Here is a 24,043-nt window from a genome sequence, read left to right as displayed (position 1 = left end):
CTGTTCTGATAACATATTGAATTTAGGGATCATCTCATTCTAAAAAGCACGATGAGGAACCTGTTTTCCATAAATGCTCGTACAGTCAAAGCTCGTCCATACCCACAGACGGAACACATTTAGTTTTTTAGTTGTCTCAACAACTCCAAAATTTCCATATACTGTGAATATTTCTGTCAGACCCTGCACCAACATCATAAAAAGTTGAACAGATACTCAAACCATTCATAGTCAATAGTATTGCAATCTAGCATGCGATAAGTGACACACGAAAAACTCAGCAGCCCAAAAGAAATGATAGCCTACTCTACAGTGGAAAAAGAATAAGTTCATGCAAATTTCTTTCTCAAGGTATACTATCTACAAATTTCAATAGGTTCTCTACAGGCAGAAGAATATTGAACGCATAGCTCTGACGAAGTTGGAGCTAGCTTATATAGCTGTTCAGACGTAAAAACTCCGACAGCCCTTACACTGGAGCTGTAAAACATTCCGCGCACATTTTCGTATTTTGCGACAATAACCATTTTGTACTTCTTCTCTAGCATTAGATCAATAACACGACCAATGGATGTTGAGGTTGTCACAGAAGGAGGTGGACTTCTCATCATGGCTGAAAGTGGCGCATCCAGCTGCAGCAATAGGCATAAAAACATTAGAAGAACTCCGCAACCCAAGTGTGTCATCTCTGAGCAGACAACCAAATTAACTACTCAATAAAGCAATGGACACAGGAATTTAGAATATTAGCTTCTGTTTTTATTTTTCTTTTACATTTCACAATGAACTCAGGCAATTTTTCTGAGACAACAAGTTCAGATCAATTTCACATGAACAGCAAACAGAATGAAGGATGAAATAGTCCATGCAGTCTGAAGTTAAACAAAGGCGAGGAACTGAGAAAATGCCAACCACATAGCAGTGTCTTTGCTCTAGGATTGCTGTCTTTATATTTAACTCTTAGTAATCTGATGGTCATTGGCCAGAGGTGGATGGTCATTGGTCATTTATCTTCTACCTAGTGTCAGAGAGATTAGAAATAAAGCCCAAATTTGTGAAGTGGCTTTGCAACACTCTTGTTAGTTTTCTCAGCTTTATTGCACAGTGTAACTTATATTATATGGAGAATGACTTGTTCCTTTCTATTCATCAAGACAAGATACTTATACAAATACTATGCTTCTATGAAAGGAAAACTAATCAAAGTAAATCAACTAAGAATCTGCTCCTATAATTAAATTAGCTATATATGGAAGATATAATATTTACACCTATTATATTCTATAACACACAGTAAACACCTAGATGCTATACAGAATCCTCTCCTTTATAACCTTCACGGAGTGATGCAAGCTCTCCTCCCTACCAACCACGTAAAACATGTTACCTTGTTTGGGGCCAGGCTTTTTCCAGACCTGTTTCCAGGGGCCTGATTTGTAGCCTGGCTGCACCTTCAGTGCCTTCCTATACAGCCTGTTAATAGTGAATTTACCATCACTGTCATGCTTCCGCTTTATAGTATCAGGTTCTGGGAAACACCTGCAAACCCACTTCAGTTTTGCAAAAGCTCTGCCACTCTCTCCACTTCCCAGTCATTCACGTGTCTTTTACAAGAGATGCTCCAACCTTAGGGGGAACTCATGTCAGCAACTGTTGCATCTGAATTGGTAGAGAGGGAGAAACGTTCTGGATACGTACTCATTAAATTCTCTTGTCCAATCTATATCTCTTTCCAGAAGACAATCCTGTTGCCATTCACAACACTACCTTAGTTGCTATTTTTCTTCAGATTCAAATCTCAACTATGGACCCACCCAATAATGATGTTTCTGCATATCTTCTTCACATTGAACTAGCTGCACTCTTTGAACCTGTGCATTGAGCAGTAGATATCTATTCTAATATGTCACAATCTTAAGTAGCTTTCATCGTCTGATCCACTATTGAACTCTCTCATATACTAGTCTTCTGGAGTTTGATGTCATGTAGAAGCAGGTAACTCCATCTCTATGTGAGGTAGATTGATAATTGCTTGAAATGAAGACCAATACTTCCCACCTTAGTTACTTCTATTTTTTCAAACTGTCCGGATAAGATCAACCAGTCATTTTCAAGTAGGTTGACTTCATCTGTCAGGACTGACCATAATTTCCTCTCCGTTGAAGTTGGAGAAAGTGTAAGGATGAACAATGCAGAATTAATAAGAGGTGCTTCTGTTTTCCTGCTTAGTTCCTTGGGTTAGAAAAATGACAATTCCTTGGCTTGTGTTCTATTAGTATCCAGAGAAAGGCTCTCGTCAGTCCGCAAGGATGTCATTGAATGGATGAAGTCGTTTAGGAAGGAGTCACTTAAGCAGTAACTGGGAACCGTGCACCATCTTGAAAAAATGTCCTATGACTTGCTAATTGAGACATAGTAGGGGCATTGAATTAAAAGAGCCTTTTGAGGCTTTTATTTCAGAGTCTAAAACTCAAGTTTTAAAAATTGGGTAGGAGGGACTCTTTTTTAATTAGAGTACTAATGACATTTTTAAAATCCCAAAATTTTCTTATTTACTGTAAAGATATGACACCTGGGCTAGCTCATGAGGGGAGGATTATGCAAGTCCATATAAAGAGACCGCCAATCCATTCCCCAACCAATGTGGGACTTTTACCCACTCTAACACCCTCCTTCACGCCCAGACCCGATTGGAGCGTGGACCAGGAGCCCAAATAGGGATGGACCTGGCTCTGATATCATGTAAAGATATGGCACCTGGGCCTAACTCAACCCCAAAAGCTAGCTCATGAGGGGAGGATTGCCCAAGTCCATATAAGGAGACCACCAGTTCATTCCCCAACCAATGTGGGACTTTTACCCACTCTAACATTTACATAAACCCCCTTTCAGCTAATTCAATCCCTGCCCACAGCTAATTCAATCGCTCATCACTAAAAACTCTATGTTCTTAAGGATATATAATCTTATTATCTGGCATGAACATGGTAGTAATCAGATTGCCACATCAGGGATAAAATTCACAAGCAAGCTGCTAATAGATAAATAATCTCTACAACACCTCAAACATACAATGTCAATGTAACCAAATGATAAGGATATTACGAAGGTAGAGTTGTAGCGGTAGAAGAGTGTATAATGTTTCAGAAGCACACCGAGACAAACTAGAGGATAGAGTCATGCAGTTAATAAAGATAGCCAAATAGATCATAGAGGTCGAAGATAAAGTACCTCATTGCAGTCTTCACAATGCAGTATTCCAACACAACTTCCCCAATCATCTATGACTGGAACAGTCGAATCCTTGAAGAAACGCATGACGACTTGCTTTAGTTTCAGGGTAGCTTGCAGAGGCTGTGCTTCAGTAAATGGAACCATGATATGCTCAATAGTATCACGTACTGACACCTGTACCAGGAAAAAGACGAAATTGTCCTATCAATAGTTCATATTACAACAACATACTCAAACGTGACCTCACAAGTGAGGTCTAGGGAAGGCAGAGTGTCCGCAGACTTTACCCATACCTTGTGAGGCAAAGAGGTTGTTTCTGATAGACCCTCCCCTCAAGAAAAATATTTCAAAACAGGTTCAAAAAATACAAGGTGAAAGAAGCTCTAGTGAAAATACTAAGAAAAGAGAAATATTGACAGCAAAAATAGTGAAATATAAGTAACCAGTAGTTAATATACATATAAACCAAATAATACCAAACAACACTACGATCAGACTGAACATGGTCAACTTCTATTATCTTTAGAGCAATCTATGGCACAAACTCAGCTTCTACTGCACTTACCTAATTCTCCACACAAACTCAGTCTCAGAGCAGAAAAGCAAATATTACAAATACCATAGTGATGAGTATTTGAAACAGAAGAAGTAATGAAAGCTCATCTCTACCAAAAGTAGAAATACAGTGCTTGCCTGGCAAACAAAGGAATTAGTTGACATCAATAGTTCTGAGAGTGCAAAATGGGATTGTGTACCTGTGGTAGTATGCAAGGACTAAATATAGAAACACTGCAACCAAGTAATGCTTCAATTCGCAGAGCAACCTGCAGTAGTATTAAACTGTAATATAGGTAGGTGGCATGAAAGATATGAAACAGAAATCAATAGGAAGTCCAAGGATCAAAACAAGTACCATGTGAAACATCAAACAGAAGGAACACCTGAAACTAAAGGTAGAAAAGGAACAACAAAAAAAAAAGCTATTTGATGTCTCTGAGCTTCTGGTTGCCTGGTTTGCTTGAAATCTACACTCTTACCCTAGTTTATGTGAATATATCTTATGGATTCTAAGATACTGCATAAGATCTAAAGATTAGAAAGAAAAAAAGAACCCATCTCTGATTCAATTGACAAATCTCTATACCAAGGAATGACAGGAGAATTAATCGCTCAAAAAATATGACGAAGATCCTTCAATATTGGCAAACTAATGTGTTTAAGATATAAAAGCTTTTAATCCTAAACTACCTGAAAGCATTAGAAACTACAGCTTGAATGAGAAAGTATTGTGTATCTAGCACTTCGACGTATCTCAGCTTCTCTTATGAGGCAGAGAAGAACTTGGAAGTCTTAGACTCTTAGTCCTCTCAATCAATGTACCAGGATAGTTGTTTCTGATCTTGCCTCAATTCTACGTGGACTTCATGAACCTCCATATGTTATATTTCGCTCCCCTGTTTCAAGATGTGGGTCCAGGGAAGAGGGGTGGCGTACTTGTTGCACAGTGGTCACTTCTCACAGGTTGCTGGAAACCCCAGTTTCATACTGGACCCAACATAGATTTGTTAGAGATGACAGCCAAAAAGATTCCAAGGGAACAAAGTTCCAGCGCCAGACAGATTTACTGTGATTTTTTTAACTCTAAGTTTCGTTTTTATGTGGAGAGCTGTCAAGGATGACATGTAGAATACCATCTACCACTATATAGATATGATTGCTTGGATAAATCCCAGTGCCATTTCTAGAGCCCTTAGTTTGGAAAGGTTGGCACTACATGTGCCTCATGAAGTTGAAAAACGCTAAGCTTAAGCACAAATTGAATCTAGCATATCATAAAGGAGCCAAGTAAATTGGGTTATCAAGAAAAAAGGAGCAAAGTAATTGTATTATTGAAACTCAAATAAATGAAATTATTACAGACTGAGGCTTACCATTCCACCCCGACTAGCCCATGGTATTTGCTTCCATTTCTCAACATTGCCTTTCATGTATTGTAGGGCCAAATCCAACTGAAAAAGGACAGTTGAGCAACAATTAGCATTTAAAAATTAGCAATATGGTGGATCCAAGAATGAGAAGTGCTCTTTTTGAAATATATTTAAACTTTAAAGTAAGATATAACAAGTAGAATAGCTGACTGATCTCATAAAAAGATGTAAATTATATTGATGCAAGGTTGTTGCAAGTCAAATGGGTGGAAATACAGTGTTGCAAACCTAAAATATTTATAGACAAGTTTAGATTTTTTGATAAAGTGCTTCATACAATCCAACTTGATACCGTTACAAACAGAGGTCCTAAGTTCAAGTCTCACTGCTAACCCATCAATAAAAATATTTTCACTTGCTTGATTCAAGGGAAAGAAATAGGTCACAAGAGGCGTGTTGCAGACCTAAGGAAAATATATAAACTGATCATTCTTCAACGATTTAATCATTTAGATGAGACAGTTCACAGAATTGAACAAAAAACAAAAGGCATAAAAAGTAGTAGCATATTATTTTAAAAGTTACCATTATCAAAAAAGAAGAATAGTATTTTAATATCAGTTTGAGCAACCAACCAAAAAGCCAATCAATGAAAAACCAGAATGTATAATAGAGGAAGAACAACGATAAATTCATGCCGAAACAAATAAATGAGCTTCTGCGAACACTTCATATAGCAAATGCTTGTTGTTACCACTCATGATTTTTGAAAGAAAAAGTGGATTATTTAATGACAAAAAGGGTTTAGACATTAAGAGAAATAACCAGATAATAGTATCCACTATCTGCTCAAGTTAAGTAGAAAACTTCTAGGTGTAGACATTAAGAGAAAACCAGTTAATAGGATCCATTATTTGCTCTGGTTAAGTTAGAAAATGCCTACATGATGGTCAGAAAATTGCTAAAACTGATTTAGCCCAGAAAGAAAAAAGAGAAATAAATTACTGTTATTTAGTTGCTATCTCAGACAATCTTGAAAGTTGCAATACTGAAGGTATTACCACTATCATAACGAAGAACTTGTTTAAACACGAAACCCAAAGGTCAAAGGGATGAAAGAAGCTTGAACCACAGCGGTAGTCCTAGTACTAAATACTAGATACTACATAAACCGGCCAGTCACAAGTGACATAATATCCTTATCTGCTTGTACACGGATAGAGTCTCGCTTCTGTCCAAGAAGTGACTGCTTCATTGAAGTCGCGTTGCCTAACACCCTAGAAGCACTACTTGCTCGCCTCACCTTGTTTTAAGCAGTGAAGCGACCANACAAAGTGACAATCAATCTCAATGTGCTTAGTCCTCTCATGAAACACTGGATTTGATGCGATATGAAGGGCCGCTTGATTATCACACACAAGTTCCATATGACCGATTTCTCCAAACTTCAGTTCTCCAAGCAACTGTTTGATCCAAACTAGCTCACAAGTTGCTACAGCCATTGCTCAATATTCTGCTTCTGCACTGGATCGAGCAACCACACTTTGTTTCTTACTCTTCCATGACACCAAATTACCTCCAACTAAAACACAATATCCAGATGTAGAACGTCTATCAAAGGGTGATCCTGCCCAATCAGCGTCTATATATCCGGTGATATGCTCATGGCCTTGATCCTCAAAGAGTAGTCCTTTACCAGGAGCTGACTTTATATATCGCAAAATACGAACAACTGCATCCCAATGACTATCACAAGGAGAAGCCATAAACTGACTTACAACACTCACAGAAAAAGAGATGTCCGATCTAGTCATCGTGAGATAATTCAACTTTCCAACTAACCGTCTATACCTTTCAGGATTACTGAGTTGCTCCCCCTGTCCTGGAAGGAGTTTAACATTCGGATCCATAGGAGTGTCAATGGGTTTACATCCCATCATTCCTGTCTCCTCAAGAATGTCTAAAGCATACTTGCGTTGAGAAATAACAATACCTGACCTAGACTGAGCAACCTCAATACCAAGAAAATACTTCAGCCTGCCGAGGTCTTTAGTTTGGAAATGCTAAAAAAGATACTGCTTCAAATTAGCGATACCAACTTGATCATTGCCGGTGATAACGATATCATCAACGTAAACAACCAAATAAATACACAAATTTGGTGCTGAATGCCGATAAAACACAGAGTGATCAGCGCCACTACAAGTCATGCCAAACTCCTGAATTACTGTGCTGAACTTTCCAAACCAAGCTAGAGGAGACTGTTTCAGACCATAGAGTGACCGACGTAATCGACATACAAGGCTACTAGACTCCCCCTGAGCAACAAAACCAAGTGGTTGCTCCATATATACTTCTTCCTCTAGATTGCCATGCAGAAAAGCATTCTTAAAGTCCAACTGATGAAGAGGCCAATGACGAACAACAGCCATAGATAGAAAAAGACGGATTGATGCTATTTTGGCCACAGGAGCGAAAGTGTCACTATAATCTAGCCCAAATATCTGAGTATACCCTTTAGCAACAAGGCGAGCCTTAAGCCGATCGACTTGACCATCTGGACCAATTTTGACCGTATAAACCCAACGACAACCAACAGTAGACTTACCAGTAGGAAGGGAGACAAGCTCCCAAGTACCACTCGAATGTAAAGCTGATATCTCATCAATCATAGCCTGCCTCCATTCAGAATGAGAAAGTGCTTCTCCTGTAGTCTTAGGGATGGAAATAGAGGACAAAGATGATACAAAGGCATAATGGGGTGAAGATAAACGATGATAGCTCAAGAAAGTATAATGTGGATTAGTATTTCGAGTAGATCGTATACCTTTTTGAAGTGCAATCAATTGACTAGCAGGAGGCAAGGCCGCAGTGGGAGCAGGGTCCGGCGCATGACATGAATCATTGGAGACTATTGCTGGACGGGGACGCCGATGGTAAGTTAGGAGTGGTGGCACTATAATTGGAGATGGAGAAGATACTGTAGGTCCCTCAAAAGTCAGTACCGGCAAGAACTGTGGTATGGGCAATACCTCAAAGATATCAGGATGATCAGAAAATGTGTAGTAAGGTTGAGATTCAAAGAATGTTACATCGGCAGACATAATATATCGGCAGAGATCATGTGAATAGCAACGATACCCTTTTTGAACTCGAGAGTAACTAAGAAAGACACATTCAAGAGCACAAGGGGCTAATTTATCTTTTCCTGGGGCTAAGTTATGAACAAAACATGTGCTCCCAAATACATGAGGAGGGATAGAATAAAGATGTGACTAAGGATATAGTATGGAATGTGGAACCTGATTCTGAATAGAAGATGAGGGCATTCTATTAATTAAATAACAAGATGAAAGGACTGCATCACCCCAAAAACGCAACGGAACATGGGATTCAATGAGGAGAGTGCGAGCAATCTCAATGAGATGCCTATTCTTTCTTTCCGCTACACTATTTTGCTGAGGAGTGTATGGACAAGATGTTTGGTAAATAATTCCTTGGTCAGACAAAAACTCCTGAAACTGGGATGATAAGTATTCTAAGGCATTATCACTACGAAAAGTACGAATAGAAACACCAAACTGATTTTTTATTTCAGCAAAGAAACTTTTGAATATAGAAAATAACTCAGAACGATCTTTCATTAAGAAAATCCAAGTACATCTCGAATAATCGTTAATGAAACTAACAAAATAACGAAATCCTAAGGTGGAACTGACTCTACTAGGACCTCAAACATCAGAATGAACTAATGAAAAAATAGACTCTGAACGACCCTCAGTACCACGTGGAAATGTGGCACGAGTGTGTTTCCCAAGTTAACACAACTCACAATCTAATTTGGATAAACCAGATAAACTAGGCACCATCTGTTGCAGTTTAGATAGACTCGGATGTCCCAAACGTTTGTGAATGAGGTCCAGAGGATCTGTAACAGAGCATGCTGTGAAGGAATTTGAAGAGGTAAGATAGTAAAGGCATTGTGATTCATGTCCTGTGCCAATCGTCTGTCCTGTACTGCGGTCCTGCATGAGAAAAAAATCATCAAAAAAGGTTATACCGCAATGTAGGGCACGTGTCAAACGACTAACAGATGCCAAATTAAAAGGAGAACCAGGGACATAAAGAACAGAGTCTAGAGTGACAGAAGATAAGGGTGTGGCTTTTCCAACCCCTTTTGGTTTTGTTTGTATCCCATTGGCCAAAGTAATAGCAGGAAGAGTTTGTGAATAAACAATATCTGACAGAAGTGATTTGTTACCAGAAACATGATCAGAAGCGCCCGAGTCCATGACCCATGATCCATGAGTATTAGACTGTGCAACACAAGCAAAAGAATTACCCGCAACAGGAACATCATGTTGAACAACCGAAGCTACTTGTGGAGACGTTTGCTTACTTACTCGATATTGAAGGAACTCATCATATTTTGATTGAGCAATATGAGCATTATGGGATAGTCGATCAGGTGGAGCAACAACTGCTTCTTGTGAAGATGTATGCTTACTTGCATGATTACGAAGGAACTCGTTATATTCCTTTAGAGTAGCAGGATCATAACTGGGTGGTGGACCATGCAAATTATGACATATGTCACGAGTGTGTCCAGACTTATGACAATAACTACACTTGGATCGAGGTTTTCCAAGACGACCTCCTCCTCGTCGATTCTCCATAGATTGATATGCTCGTTTTTCTATGGTTTAAGATGCGAGAGCAGATGAGTCAATGGTCGATGATGAAACTACTTTGTGGCTGGGAGGCGCGGCAAGACGAAGTAGACGAGAGAATAATTCATCAACTGTAGGAATGGTAGGACTAGCTAAAATCTGATCACGCACTGAATCATGGTCAGTAGAAAGTCCAGCAAGTGTAAGAACTAGAAACAACATATGTCTGTGTTCTTGTTGTTTGTCCACATTTGTAGTGATTGGCATCAACATGTCAAATTCCTCCATGACTGTTTGTACCTGTCCCAAGTAAGTAGACATATCGGATTCTTGTTTCTTTAAGCTAGTCATTCTAGATATCACATCATAGAATCGAGATATATCATTAGTATATACAGCACGAGCCTTTTCCCAAACTGAATAACATGTTTGGGATGAGCGAAACAAGGGCATCAACTTGGAATCGATAGATCGCCATAGGAGACTACATAATTGAGCATCAACCTTCTCCCATTGTGCTTTGACTTTATTATCTGTCTCACTAGCCTTTGCCTTTTCATCTACCACACAAGTATTGTTGGTTAAGTGATCTTGAACGCCTTGCCCCTTGCACCATAACTCAACCGAGGAAGCCCAAGCTAAATAGTTTGAGCTTCCCATTAATGGTTCCGAAGTGATCATAGCACTTGAACTACCTATATTCTTGGAGCCAAAAATATCAATCCCTAAAGACATATTATGAATTTAGAGAGAAAAAAAAAACAAAAACAGACAAGGATGGTCGGAATCTGGAAAAAAAGGGTGCAATCGCCGGAAATTAGGTCTGACTTCCCGAAACTGGTCGGAATAAGAAAATAAATATACAGTCTACCTCGGAATGGAGAGGCGACCTCAATGAAAAAAAAATTGGTCAAAAACACTGGCCGGAAAGTGTCGCACGCGCCGGCGCGTGACGCGCGTGGTGACGCAAGCCTGTAACTGCCGGAGGCGCGTGACAAGGTGAAACTCAGAGGAGCCCACTGGGGTTTGCTCGCCTGAGTGTTCCGCACCTCGTGGTGGTGTGGGTTTTGGCACAACACTTGTAAAACAAGACAACAATGCAAACCAGCCGTTACAGTCACCGGATTCTGACCTTTTTTTAAAAAAATATTTTTGGGTAAGTTTCTCACCAATGCTCTGATACCATGTGAGAAATATATGGGGAAAATATTATTGAATTGTAGTTCTAATTATTACATAGAGAACCCTATTTATAGACACTATATAATACTATTCCTTACCAAATAGGAGACTATAAACTATTCCTATTTGGTGTAGGATTGTGTTTACCTATTCTATTCTAACAATAACGAAGAACTTGTTTAAACACGAAACCCAAAGGTCAAAGGGATGAAAGAAACTTGAACCACGGCGGTAGTCCTAGTACTAAATACTAGATACTACATAAACCGGCCAGTCACGAGTGACATAATATCCTTATCTGCTTGTACATGGATAGAGTCTCGCTTCTGTCCAAGAAGTGACTGCTTCATTGAAGTCGCGTTGCCTAACACCCTAGAAGCACTACTTGCTCGCCTCACCTTGTTTTAAGCAGTGAAGCGACCACTTTCTAACTGCTTTTCACTCCACTGGATGATGGTCTTCCTTTAATGTTTCCAAGCTAACCATAATACAGTAGATACGTGAAGCAGTCAATAGCTGTTTGTCCCAGTGTTGTCAAAAGCTCATTTAAGGTGCCATAAGTCTTGAAACTCAGTAATAGAAGCAGTGCAAGGGGGGACTCTGCAAGCAATCTCTGTGACGGACAAAGCAAGGGAGGAAAACTCTAACGAAACACTGGGAATTGAAAGCAGGATCTTCGATTCTGGCCAAAAATCAATGATTCCGGCAGAAAAATCTGGGAAGGATTATCCTCCTTTCACCTCCACAAAATTCGATTTCTCCAATTTATTTTGCCTAGTTTTCAATTGATAAAGTAATTTTGTCCACAGCACCAAGTGCAACCTCTTTCATAAATCAAGAACAATGTCAATGATTTCCACAAAAGTGGAACATATAGAACAGTCCAGTAAGATGATTTCCAGGGAAAGTGGAACATATATTGTTGTCCAGACTTACTTGAGCTGGTGTATAAGAACGTCAAGATCAAGACCAAGTGTATGCAGAAAGTACCTGTCCATTGCTCAATGCTGCCTCCATTAGGAGATGATCAGCCTCTTCATTAACTTTAGAGGTGATTGTTCCGGATGAATCCAGCCACATGCGTCCATGCAGTTTTTTAACCATTTCATACTCTCCTCTAACAGCAAAAGCGCGCATCAGAGCAAGAAAAAGATGAGGCTTTGGCCTCAAGCTAGAATCTTCTCCAGCTTTCTTTAGTAGTTCCCCATACACAGTCAGAGCGCCTATCATATTGTGCACAAATATTCAATATGCAAAGTGACAGTGGAGGTAGCAGAAAATCCATCAACGCTGTTATAGTGCTTTCTTGAGAATAATCAACACAGTTATAAGTTATAACTTACATACTCTTTTCTTTAATTAGTTAACATTGCACATTATAATGACGAAAGCAAATTTTTGATGGTACGAGATTATTGATCAAGTTGCACTGTAAATCTACTTTTTTTCTTTCTTTTGAACTATCAAAATCTACTCTCTTTCTTTTATTGAAGTCATCCATGCATCGGAAAATATAAGATGGATAACTATAATGCGGGACACAAAGGAGAACACGTATATTCATGAGTGAGATTCAGGATAGTGAGTATGGATAAATTAAGCATGGGATTTACAACTTGCAGGTCCAGTCATTCAAGGAGGAATTTAAGCCTTATCAGCAAAAACAATACCGTATAAGCTACTTGGAAGAGAATTAAACAACACGACAGTTCACATTGATTTCTGCATTGACGTATGAATCCCCACAAAAATGGAGATCTTCAACTTCATAAGAGATGGATATGCTGCATATTCATACTACAGAAAACATACTTCATTAAGAGATTAATTCGCCCCACTGGAGTAATTTTGTGCTTCAATTTGTTTAGCAATCTAAACACATAAACCAATTAATGCTGACAAAAAGTCATTAGTCTAGAGGTATAGGAATTTAGGAATACTTTCCAGATTCCTATGGGTTTTTTCTTTCCTGCGCGAGAAAAAAAAAGGAATTTGGCATATATTCCAAAATTGATTTACATGAACCCATAATACCAATAACAAGAAATACCTAAGCAATTACTAATTCTTTCAAAATGGACAATACTCAATACTATAAATGATGATAGATTGTAATAGACTGCATCTATTTGCAATATGAGAGGTATTACTAGAGTTGCCCACTATTGTTAGTTTTTCCATTATGTAAGGCACTTCTGTGGACTGACATTCTCCTCGCTCTTATGAAGGTGTTAATTACACTTCAGTTAACTTATTAATGTGGGTCAGTCCCCAGATATCAGCCTGCCAATGGAATGAACTGTGGTCAAGACTTATTTATACTTTCTTCTGTATATAGTAATGGTTGACCTGTGACAGCCAGGAGGCCTAGCAACAAGCACCATGTACATGTCTGGTATATTGTTGTTATTACTAGATCAAGAAAAATGTCTGATGTATTGTTGTGTGAGAGGTGATACTCTCCATTTCAGCCCAGATCCCAATTGGGCTCACAGTTTTGTTCTTCTAAGTACAACCTTGATGCAGACAGAAGCCTCACTGTCATAAATGCTTTAGACTTGTCACAGAGTTAACCATTGTAGAAAGAATCTTGCCAACAAAACTTAACAATGTTTCCTGCACTCTAGCAAGTTTTTCATACTTATCAAAACCTTAGCACAGTTCTTTTTCTCGATACTGAATGAATTAAAAATGTGAAATCGCTTACTGATATCACCAAATAAACAGCAGATCTATTGTCTATCTGCATTTTTCAGTGACATGTTATATGAAGTTAACATTCTTAATGGAACATTGGAGTTTGTCCAACCTTTCTTGTGAAGGAGGTTCTTAAGATCCCATTTCATGTTCCCTGATCTGCCCGCTAACAGCCTTTTAGCTACATTATTTAAAACCCATGCTTCTTAAACTGAAAGCTCATTATTTGACTAGATAACTTTTTAAGACTGATACACCGATCTGAATTCTAAACCACTAAGCCTCTTTGACTTCTAGAAACTCTGAAACTTAAATGTGGTCTGATTGTCAGAAAATCAAATAGGAAAAAACAATGATGAAAAGGTTCCATTTTTCAAGCACTGATGTTTTAGAGAAACCACTTTCAAAGACTTAAACATAGACCAGGGAAGCACTGAACTCAAATAATGGACTCCTCTCAACAGATCACTGAATGTGTTTGGCCAGTAAGGGCTTAAGGCAGAGACAGGAGGAGGTAAATTGATAAAAGTCAAATAGGAAAGCTACTCTTCTTTCTTTTATCAGTTGTATTTCTACATTTTTTGTCTTGTTTATTTTTCACTTGTCCTCTCAACCCACAAGTTAGAGGTAAGGTCGTGTACACCCCACCCTCCCCAGACCCCACTTGTGGGAATATACTGGGTATGTTGTTATTTTTCACTTGTCATAGAAACAAATGTAAATTTAAGGCGACTTAAGGGATAGGCACTGTATCCTATTTTACTGGACCTACGAAAGGTCAAACAAATTTCTCTTCTACCACCAACTTTTCAAATAGTTCTTGAAAGTTTCTCAATGCTAAAACTTGTGGTAATAGTGCTCTGTACATAATTTCTGTAAAACTACGACAACTCGGTCCCAACAAAGTTGTGGTCGGTTATATGGAATTTCTATAACCATTCTGCCTTATTCATGTCCATATTATTGCATACTACTCTGGTAAAAATAATTTCAGGCGAATTAGGGAATTTCTAAGAAGGATGTTCACCAAATGTCACACTTATCCCAACATTGGCATATAGTCCCCGGTAAGTTTATATGTCACTTCTAAATCTATAAATTTTGTTTCAAAAAGACTTAGCAATTAACTAATAAAGTTGATTTCCAAAATGAAAATTTTGGTCTTTGTGACCTGAATCAGTTTATCAAATTGTAAGTGGAGGAAACTCAAAGAAAGCTGATATACTTGTACATAGATAGAAGAATTCACATGACATACATAGTAAATTTCTTGTGGAAGCAATTAGTATCCATGCCTTTTAGAACCTTATCTGTAGATGCTAAGATTCAATATGGACAATGTTGTGTTAAATGTTACTTCAGTTTCACCATTGATAGCCACCATATGTTAATTATTATTTGGACTTGACATGAGTTTTTTTAATAGACTTCATAACCCTGAGCTGTAGAAGTATTAGAAATATCTGCATAAAGCATACCTTTTATTGTCCCACAGTTCAAGAAGGCATCAATGATTGCAGTGTAAGCAACTCGATCAATATGCACGTTGTTGGATAATTTCATTTCTATGACAATCTTTTGAACTGAAAGAAGATCCTGGGCATGACCAAAACCCTGCAAAAAGGAGCAGAAATTCTAAACACTAATAAGAAATGACAGTAGAGAACCTAATTAATCAATATTAAATGAAAGACTGTACAGGTTTCTGGCAAAGTTTCAATTGAATCTCTTTCGTTAAAACCATATACTTATATGGTGAAATAATTACTACACTGTAAATTTAATGGAAAAGATAGTATACGTGAAGATATATAACTTCATAAGAATAAAGAGGAATTAAGATCAATAGCACAACATCTCAGACTCTCAACTATTGTTCACTTTATCTGAGACCTATTTATCTCATTTCCATAGACGAGTTCCAAAAGATGATTTTTAACTGTATACAAAATGCATCATGCACACGCACCTTCAGCAACGTAGTGTAGGTAACTACATCCGGTAAAATGTCATCATCATCAACAGTTTGTGCTCTGTCCTGCACCAGTCAAATATACATTTCAGATTACAATTATGTGTGCAACATCATCTGAGCAAATAATGAGCTCTAAACTGGCCTTTCGAGTTCAGAGATGAAACCTTCATGCCCTCAAAGAACTGCATTGCAACATCCAACTTTCCAGACTCCACACATGCTAGGATTAGTGTATTATATGTGAGCTTGTCAAGGTTCAGTCCATGTCTTAGTATTTCATCATGCAAACGTAGTGCTACCTCAGGACAACCTGTGTTTATGTACCCCTGAAATTTAGGAAGTGGCTCTGAGAAATAATTTGATGTATGATTTTTTTATAAAGAATGATAAATGCAGAGATCCAACAAATCCAGAAGTTAAACTTGTGGGTAAGCAGAAGACCTTCATCAGTAAGTTGTAGACCAAGACGGATGGATATCCACCCTCGTGAAATACAAAACCATATCGTGCAAGAAGACCATTAGCACGGCGTAGATCCCCTGCACTAGAAAGGCAGAAGTAAAGGAGGTATTAAGTAAGCCAAGACATAAATCTTGACACAAACAACTATATCCAATAATAAATCCAATAATAAAGCACCACCTGACATTTGTGTGGAAAGCATTCAAGAAGAAAGAAGGGAAATAAAATGACAAGTTAGTATAGAAAGTAAAGAATGATAAAGAGTCTTTCCTCTTGTTTTATTTTCTTCCACAAACTACAACGAGGCTAGTGCTAGAAAAACTATCTCAGATTTTATTTTTTTTACAATTGGGAAGTAGTATTCTTCAGCATTGAGGAAATGCTGGCCACCATCAAAAAGGATTACAACCATGACCCAAACAAAATTTACAAGCTTCCTCTCAGTTCTATTATTTGATCTACATCATCTATACATAATTGTTTACACCAAAAAACAATTATGTATAGGTGATGTAAAGATGCTAAACAATTCCAAAAATCAATGACAGACCTAATTTCAGTTTGGCCAAAAGGTCAGGAATGTTAATTGAAGGAATGAAATAACAAGACCTTTGGGAATCATCAAAAAAGAAAAATGACATCCTTCAAGGTTACTGGATTTATATAGGTTGGCAGAAAGTAGAGAATTGAAGGAAGAAGAATTCTCTCAAAGAACAGGGACGCAGGCAAGAGATGGAGTTACACAAGGTGAAAGGATGTGAAGAAATCTCCTGAAGAAAAAAATCGAAGTGTCTGTGACTAAAGTAATGTCACAAAAATTAGTTTCTTTCCAAAGATGGGCAATATCCACAGAAGACATAACCACATTGACAAACTATTGTGAGAAATAAAGGAAAAGAATATTATTGATTGTTGTTGTTTTTTATATTATTACATTGAGATCCTATTTATAGACACTAGAATACAATCCTTTACCAAGTAGGATACTATTTCCTATTCCTATTCCTATTCCTATTTGTATTCCTATTCCTATTCTAAATAGGATTGAATAAACCTATTCCTATTCTAACACTCCCCCTCAAGCTAGTGCATACAATTCATGTACCTAGCTTGTTACATATGTAATTAATACGAGGACCAATGAGGGGCTTGGTGAGATATCTGCAAGTTGATCAGTCGACTTCACAAAATTGACAGTCAATCTCAATGTGCTTGTCTTCTCATTAAATATTGGATTTGATGCATAATATCAGTCAATCTCAATGTGCTTAATTTTCTCATGAAATATTGAATTTGATGCATAATGCCAATAAAACACAAAGTGATTTACAGTGTTGAACTTCCCAAACCAAACTTGCAAAGACTATTTCAGACCATAAAGTGACTCACATAATCAACATACAAGGCTACTAAATTCCCCCTGAGCAATAAAATTAGGTGGTTGCTCCATATAGACTTCTTCACAATGCAGCGGATAAAGTATATGGATCATGTTGAAATCAATAGACGAGTCGATATCAAACAAGTCACTGAAAAACTAGCCAGAACATGCTCATATGCCGGAGTATTAGATTTGATGGCTAAAAGTGGTCACAATCTAAGAAATAAAATTATATGGGTAGGGTCGGAATGATGTCACAACCCAACTAGAAAATAGAAATAATATAGGATAGTTCGAATTGATGGAACGATCCCATTGAAAAAGATAAATAATATGGGTAGGGTTGGAATGATGGCACGACCCTGCTGAAAAAGAAAAATTATACGGGTAGGGTTGGAATGATGGCACAATCCTATGCAAATCAGATTTAAGGAGTCACCGGAAAGACGAATGGAACTATGCAAATCAAATCTAAGGAGTCACTGAAAAGACACATGATGCTAAGCTACTCAGATATGAGAAATAGTTCGGAAAAATCCACGGTACTACACAAATTAAATATGAAAAGTAGTCCAGAGAGATGCACGATGCTACGCAAATCAGATATGCAAAAAAAGGAAGTCATCGAAAGAATGGCACGGTGGTACACAAAGTATATATGAAAAAGTAGTCACTGGAATGATGGCACAGTGCTACACAAACTAGATATGAAAAAGTAGTCACCGAAATGATGGCACGGTCCTACACAAATTAAATATGAAAAAGCAGTCACTGGAATGATGGCACGGTGCTACAAAAATTAGATATAAGAAAGTAGTCACTAGAATGATGCATGGTGACCCAACTTTTGCTAACATAATCATTGGCCAGACGGGCAGCATATATGAGTACCACCCGCTGGCATCGGAAGCTCTTTAATTCTCTACCAAGTTCGTAGAGGCTCTGATACCATGTGAGAAATATAGGAAAATAATATTATTGAATTGTTGTTTTTTACATTATTACATTGAGATCCTATTTATAGACACTAAAATACAATCCTTTACCAAGTAGGATACTATTTCCTATTCCTATTTGTATTCCTATTCCTATTCTAAATAGGATGGTATAAACCTATTCCTATTCTAATAGAATTGTGTAAACCTATTCCTATTCAATAGGATTGTATAAACCTATTCCTATTCTAACATTGACAAACTATAAATGGAAAAAGGTCCCCTAGAAGTCAAAGGGCATATCCTAGAACTTATTTATGAATTTACACAAGGAACCAGAGATAAGAAGACCAACTTTCAAGATCCCAAATCTTCCGCATATTTTAGAAGAGGAAAATTTTGGTGCAAAATGCAGAATGTATATGATGTATGTAGCTTTCTAAGATTTCCTAAGTTAACCCTCAGTTTAGACTAGATAGGAACTGAAGTTTTTTTGGAAGGTTCCTCGATACAGAACCTATTTCTTTTTGTAAGGATCCAGATGTAAGCTACAGCACAATTTGTGTGCTTCTATATTTCAACAAAATGTTCGACTTACTTATAACAACCACAACTACGCCTCAGTGACCTTGATATTATCAATGAAATCACTTAACTGATCCAAAAAAAAAAAACTACACCTCAGTTTCAACCAAGTTGGGGTCAACTATATGAATCCCTATTTTTCATTTAAGCTCATGTCATATCATCATCAAACTTAATAAAATAAAAGTGAAAAATAAGTTAAATATATACATAAATAATAATAATAATTTTTATCAAGAATAATTTTTTAAAAATATATAAATTCACTAACAATAATATTATTAGAAGTTCTCTAACAAGTCTAAAACCTATCCTCAACTAGTAGTTATCACCTATATGGATCTTTTACTTCCATCATGTTCAATCTTTAGCTAAGTTTGTATTGATGCCAAGCATTTGTAGGTCTTTCGAGATCACTTCCTTCTGTGTAATTTTAGGTTTACCCATCTCTTAACACCTTCACTTGCCATAGTTCCACACCTATGGACCGATGCATTTTTGGGACAGCAGAATTCATATGTTCACTTACTTATCAAAAAAACTCCAATCACAATCTCATTTGAACTTGATACCTTTGGTTAGGAAAATCTAACAATCAACTAGAAAGAGAAAAGCATTGGTTCAGAAACATATGATATGGTAATACAAATCCTCTACAATTTTATAGCTCAGATGTCGTGGAATTACCATCCTTCTTTAAGTAGTGATATCCAATATCGATAAGTGGTTAGTCCTACTCCTACAGCCTCCAAATTTTTCACCAGCAATATAATCTCGGAGAACAATAAAAGCATGTAATGAAATTCCATTTACTCCAAGAACAAACTAACCTGCTTCAATTAGAGAATTCAGTAGACCTCTAACAAGGGGCGGCAAAAGTTTTGGACTTCCTGCAGCAGTACCTTGTTCAACAGCCTCAAGTAATTGAAATGCTTGATCGATTCTTCGGGCATCACCCAAACCCTACCAGGAAACATATTAAACATGCATAGATATGTTGAATACTTCAATTTCCACTATTACAGGCTATAACCAACTCACAGGCTACAGCTTTTAAAATAATTATACGGAAACCACCGTGTTACAAATACCTTTAGAAGTGTAGCATAAGTGATATTATCAACACCACAACCCTCTGGGCCTGACATTTCATCAAAGACCCTCAAGGCAGATTCTATATCAGCACAATGAACACAAGCCTGCATCACTGCATTCATAACAATGGTATTCAACTGTCCATGTCGCTTCTTCGCAATCTCAATTTCCACAAAAATCTAGAGATCAATGAGCAATTTTGAGAGTTAAAACAAGTTGTTTGAAAATCAAGTATGTCAATTAACAGTTCAATTTAGTTTTGTATTACGGCATTGTTTTACATTTTCTTGGTGACCTGTCAGTACATAAAGGTGCATACAAAGCAAGGAGACACTAATTATACTTCATAAAAGAAATTCAAACATTCAAGCTACAAAAAGATAATAATTTATACCCAAGATTATGCTTCAGGTAGATTTAAGTCCGAGTGCCAATGAATTGTTGGTCTAATGATTAAAAAGTTGAGGTAAAGACAGAGGCATATGCAGGAGGGGGTCACCGGGTTCACATGAACCCATGCTCCCCTCCCGAAATCATATATAGTAGCGTTATATTTTTAAATTTTTTGTTAAATAAAAATGTGTGAACCCACACTCAAAGTATCATATAATGTGATGATGATTGGGTGAACCTCTCAGTGAGGTTAGAAATTTGACTTTTATATCTATCTTGTTTTATTTTTCTTTCTAAAATTGGGTAATGGTTATTGATAGTACTTTTGGCGTTTTAATTAATTAAATATTTCAATTTTGGACCTATAATTTTAAATTTTTAACTGTTTTCAATGATAAGAACCTAAATGCCAAACCAATTAGATCCACATTTTCATAATAGTGCACTCATCATCCTGCAATCCTGGATACGCTTCTGTAATAAAAAGATGCTAAGACTGCCAACATTTTAAAAGACAGGTTAGAACTCCCTTAGTGTAACGTGGGCTCTAAACCTTCTAAGTCGATTATGGGGAAAAAGTTCAAACTTTTGATAGATCTTCATGCATGTTTTATGTAACGGACATCTGTCCGGTAAATCTTTAAAATGCCTTGGGACATCTCGCACATAACTCTCCAAATTATCAGCTGAGTGGCACTTGAGAATCTGCCACTTGAAGATTGAAATGTTTGGAGTGGTAGAAGATAGTTTAGGATTATGTACTACAAAAACTAAGCATAACCATAGGAGAAGAAAACAACAGTAGCTGATGTTATCGTGATATAGGCTGCTTGTCAAAGTTTTATAACAGGGTAGAACTGCAACATAACAATGATAAGTTTTATCAATTCTAGCATTAAGAAGTACTTCTACTGTGAAAGCATTTCTTCTTAGTACTTGGACTAGCAGTATATCCAGTATTTGAAAGAAGCAAATGCTTTGACCAACTTGTTTTGAAATTAATACAAACATTTAAGTAGTCTCCATAAATTTTTTCTCTAATTTAAAAGTTAAAGGCATTTCTTCAATTAAAACAGTAAATTGAGGAAAAATAACCCTATGTTCTAATTCGAGAGAGACCTGATGGAGTTGCCTTCTGCGAGTGAGATCAACAATGCGGGAAGTGAGTGGTTTTAGATTAGGTTCAGAACGGAAGCGTCTTTTGAATCTGCCCAAATAATACCTTCTGGACTGACGGCCAGAGACCGGCGAGGAAGAAGAAGAAGACAATGCCGGTCTCTGAAAATGGTGTTGTTTCTGTTGCTGCCAGCATTTTCTGGAAGGAAACAGTACAACCATATCTCCATGAATATGAGCAGGTAAGGCTTGAAACTGATGCATCTTTGAACGACTTTGGTTCACAGGAAGACTAACCATTGCTCCACATTTGATCGGCGGCTGAAATTCTGGGAGAAATCGGAGGTTGGGTTGGTGTGTGAGAGGCTTTAGAAGGAATTGGGGATTAATGGATAATGTGGAAGAGAGAAGGACAATTGGCGGGTAAATGGACGATTCCCAATATTTTATATCATCTACATATCCATTACTTTTTATTTCTTTCCTTTTGGTTTATTCCCTTTGTACATTTTCTATAGTATGTTAAAGTTAACTCGTTCTTTTCATTTAACTTAGTTTTCGAACTACTCACATTCTTACGAATATTCATCTACCTGATTAACTAATTTTAGATATATACTCCCTCCGTCTCATTTTATGCGAGGTAGCTTGATTCGGTCTGGAGATTAAGAAAGAAAGGAATAACTTTAAAACTTATGGTCCAAAATGAATGATAGAAATTTGTGTGACTGTAAATCATTTCATTAAACTTATGTGAGGTAACTATGTGCTCACGTGGACACGTTACTATTTATAATGATGCAATATTTATGATATCTATGTGGGCACATATATGCCTTTAAAATATACTATTAAATAGTGCAGGAGATAAAAAGTCATTTTCAAAGTTCGATATTGTTATAACAATTTCGGTCAAAGTTCAAATATATTTCAGACATTTTTCCCTAGATTAAATATAAACGTCAAACTTTTCCATTAAATATTGCACCAAAAATACTTGAGAATCAGAATCTTGTTAAATTATATTTCCACAAAATAACCGTACTTTGTCATTCATGTATACGCAAAAGTAAAAATCCAAAGCCTAGATGCTTTTTAGGTCCCATCAAATTGCACAAACAAATGCCAAGAAATAGAGATCGTTGGTTAGATTTGTTTGTCCCTCATTATTGTCAAATGTTTTGAATTTATTTCAAATCGTAGATTTTTTTTAATAAAAATTTTAAAAATTATGTGCCTGACTAAATTATATCACAAAAAGATCTCCGGAAGATTGATTGAGACTTTCACAAAAGAAATTACAAGTACTTTAGCTCTATGTCTCTTATTGTTGAAGTTATTTTTTCACTAATAACTTTTTTTCAAAAACAAACGTTGATTATTCTTATGTGGATGATAAGCAGGCCAATATTTTTTTATTTTAATAGGANCTATGTTCTAATTCGAGAGAGACCTGATGGAGTTGCCTTCTGCGAGTGAGATCAACAATGCGGGAAGTGAGTGGTTTTAGATTAGGTTCAGAACGGAAGCGTCTTTTGAATCTGCCCAAATAATACCTTCTGGACTGACGGCCAGAGACCGGCGAGGAAGAAGAAGAAGACAATGCCGGTCTCTGAAAATGGTGTTGTTTCTGTTGCTGCCAGCATTTTCTGGAAGGAAACAGTACAACCATATCTCCATGAATATGAGCAGGTAAGGCTTGAAACTGATGCATCTTTGAACGACTTTGGTTCACAGGAAGACTAACCATTGCTCCACATTTGATCGGCGGCTGAAATTCTGGGAGAAATCGGAGGTTGGGTTGGTGTGTGAGAGGTTTTAGAAGGAATTGGGGATTAATGGATAATGTGGAAGAGAGAAGGACAATTGGCGGGTAAATGGACGATTCCCAATATTTTATATCTACATATTCATTACTTTTTCTTTCTGGCTTATTCCCTTTGTACATTTTCTATAGTATGTTAAAGTTAACTCGTTCTTTTCATTTAACTTAGTTTACGAACTACTCACATTCTTACGAATATTCATCTACTTGATTAATTAATTTTAGATATATACTCCCTCCATCTTATTTTATGTGAGATAGTTTATAGATTAAGAAAGAAAGGAAGATTTCTACAACTTATAATCCAAAATGAATGATAGAATTTTGTGTGACTGTAAATCATTTCATTAAGGGTAAAATAGACATTTTATAGTTAAATTGTTACTTAGTATAAAAATGTGTCATTCTTTTTGGTACGGACTAAAAAGGAAAATAAGTCACATAAATTGAGACAGAGGGAGTATTTGATATGTCACATGATGCAGTAGTCTCAAACTCTTGTAGGAGCATGAAACTTTTAATAAAAAATCGAGAGAAATGTTGAAAATACCTCTAAACTTGTCAT

The 24,043-nt window shown here is 37.0% G+C and overlaps 2 protein-coding genes across 4 annotated transcripts in view; both read right to left on the bottom strand.

Annotated features, from left to right (window-relative positions):
• Positions 1-24,043, bottom strand: part of LOC125878495 (delta-aminolevulinic acid dehydratase, chloroplastic) — a 385,024-nt gene that overhangs the window by 23,263 nt on the left and 337,718 nt on the right. The window lies entirely within an intron of this gene.
• LOC125878492 (pentatricopeptide repeat-containing protein At5g10690) lies at positions 201-23,525 on the bottom strand. Of its 3 annotated transcripts, XM_049559760.1 has the most exons (13): positions 23,251-23,525; positions 21,657-21,803; positions 20,141-20,323; positions 19,880-20,012; positions 16,128-16,225; positions 15,851-16,012; positions 15,681-15,749; positions 15,190-15,325; positions 12,005-12,237; positions 5,166-5,243; positions 3,990-4,058; positions 3,232-3,408; positions 201-632 (listed from the first exon to the last, which is right to left on the bottom strand). In XM_049559760.1, exons 1-13 carry the CDS (start codon positions 23,401-23,403, stop codon positions 357-359), a joined length of 1,914 nt encoding a protein of 637 aa, XP_049415717.1. In that variant the 5' UTR covers positions 23,404-23,525; the 3' UTR covers positions 201-356. The 3 variants fall into 3 exon arrangements, with proteins under 3 accessions (XP_049415717.1, XP_049415720.1, XP_049415718.1); XM_049559763.1 differs by lacking the exon at positions 21,657-21,803 and having other exon boundaries at positions 23,107-23,525; XM_049559761.1 differs by lacking the exon at positions 23,251-23,525 and having other exon boundaries at positions 21,657-22,043.

This window comes from Solanum stenotomum, chromosome 10, assembly GCF_019186545.1.
Source record: "Solanum stenotomum isolate F172 chromosome 10, ASM1918654v1, whole genome shotgun sequence".
NCBI lineage: Eukaryota > Viridiplantae > Streptophyta > Magnoliopsida > Solanales > Solanaceae > Solanum > Solanum stenotomum.
Note: the sequence above shows the minus strand (reverse complement) of the source record. Positions and strands in the feature narration are given on the sequence as shown.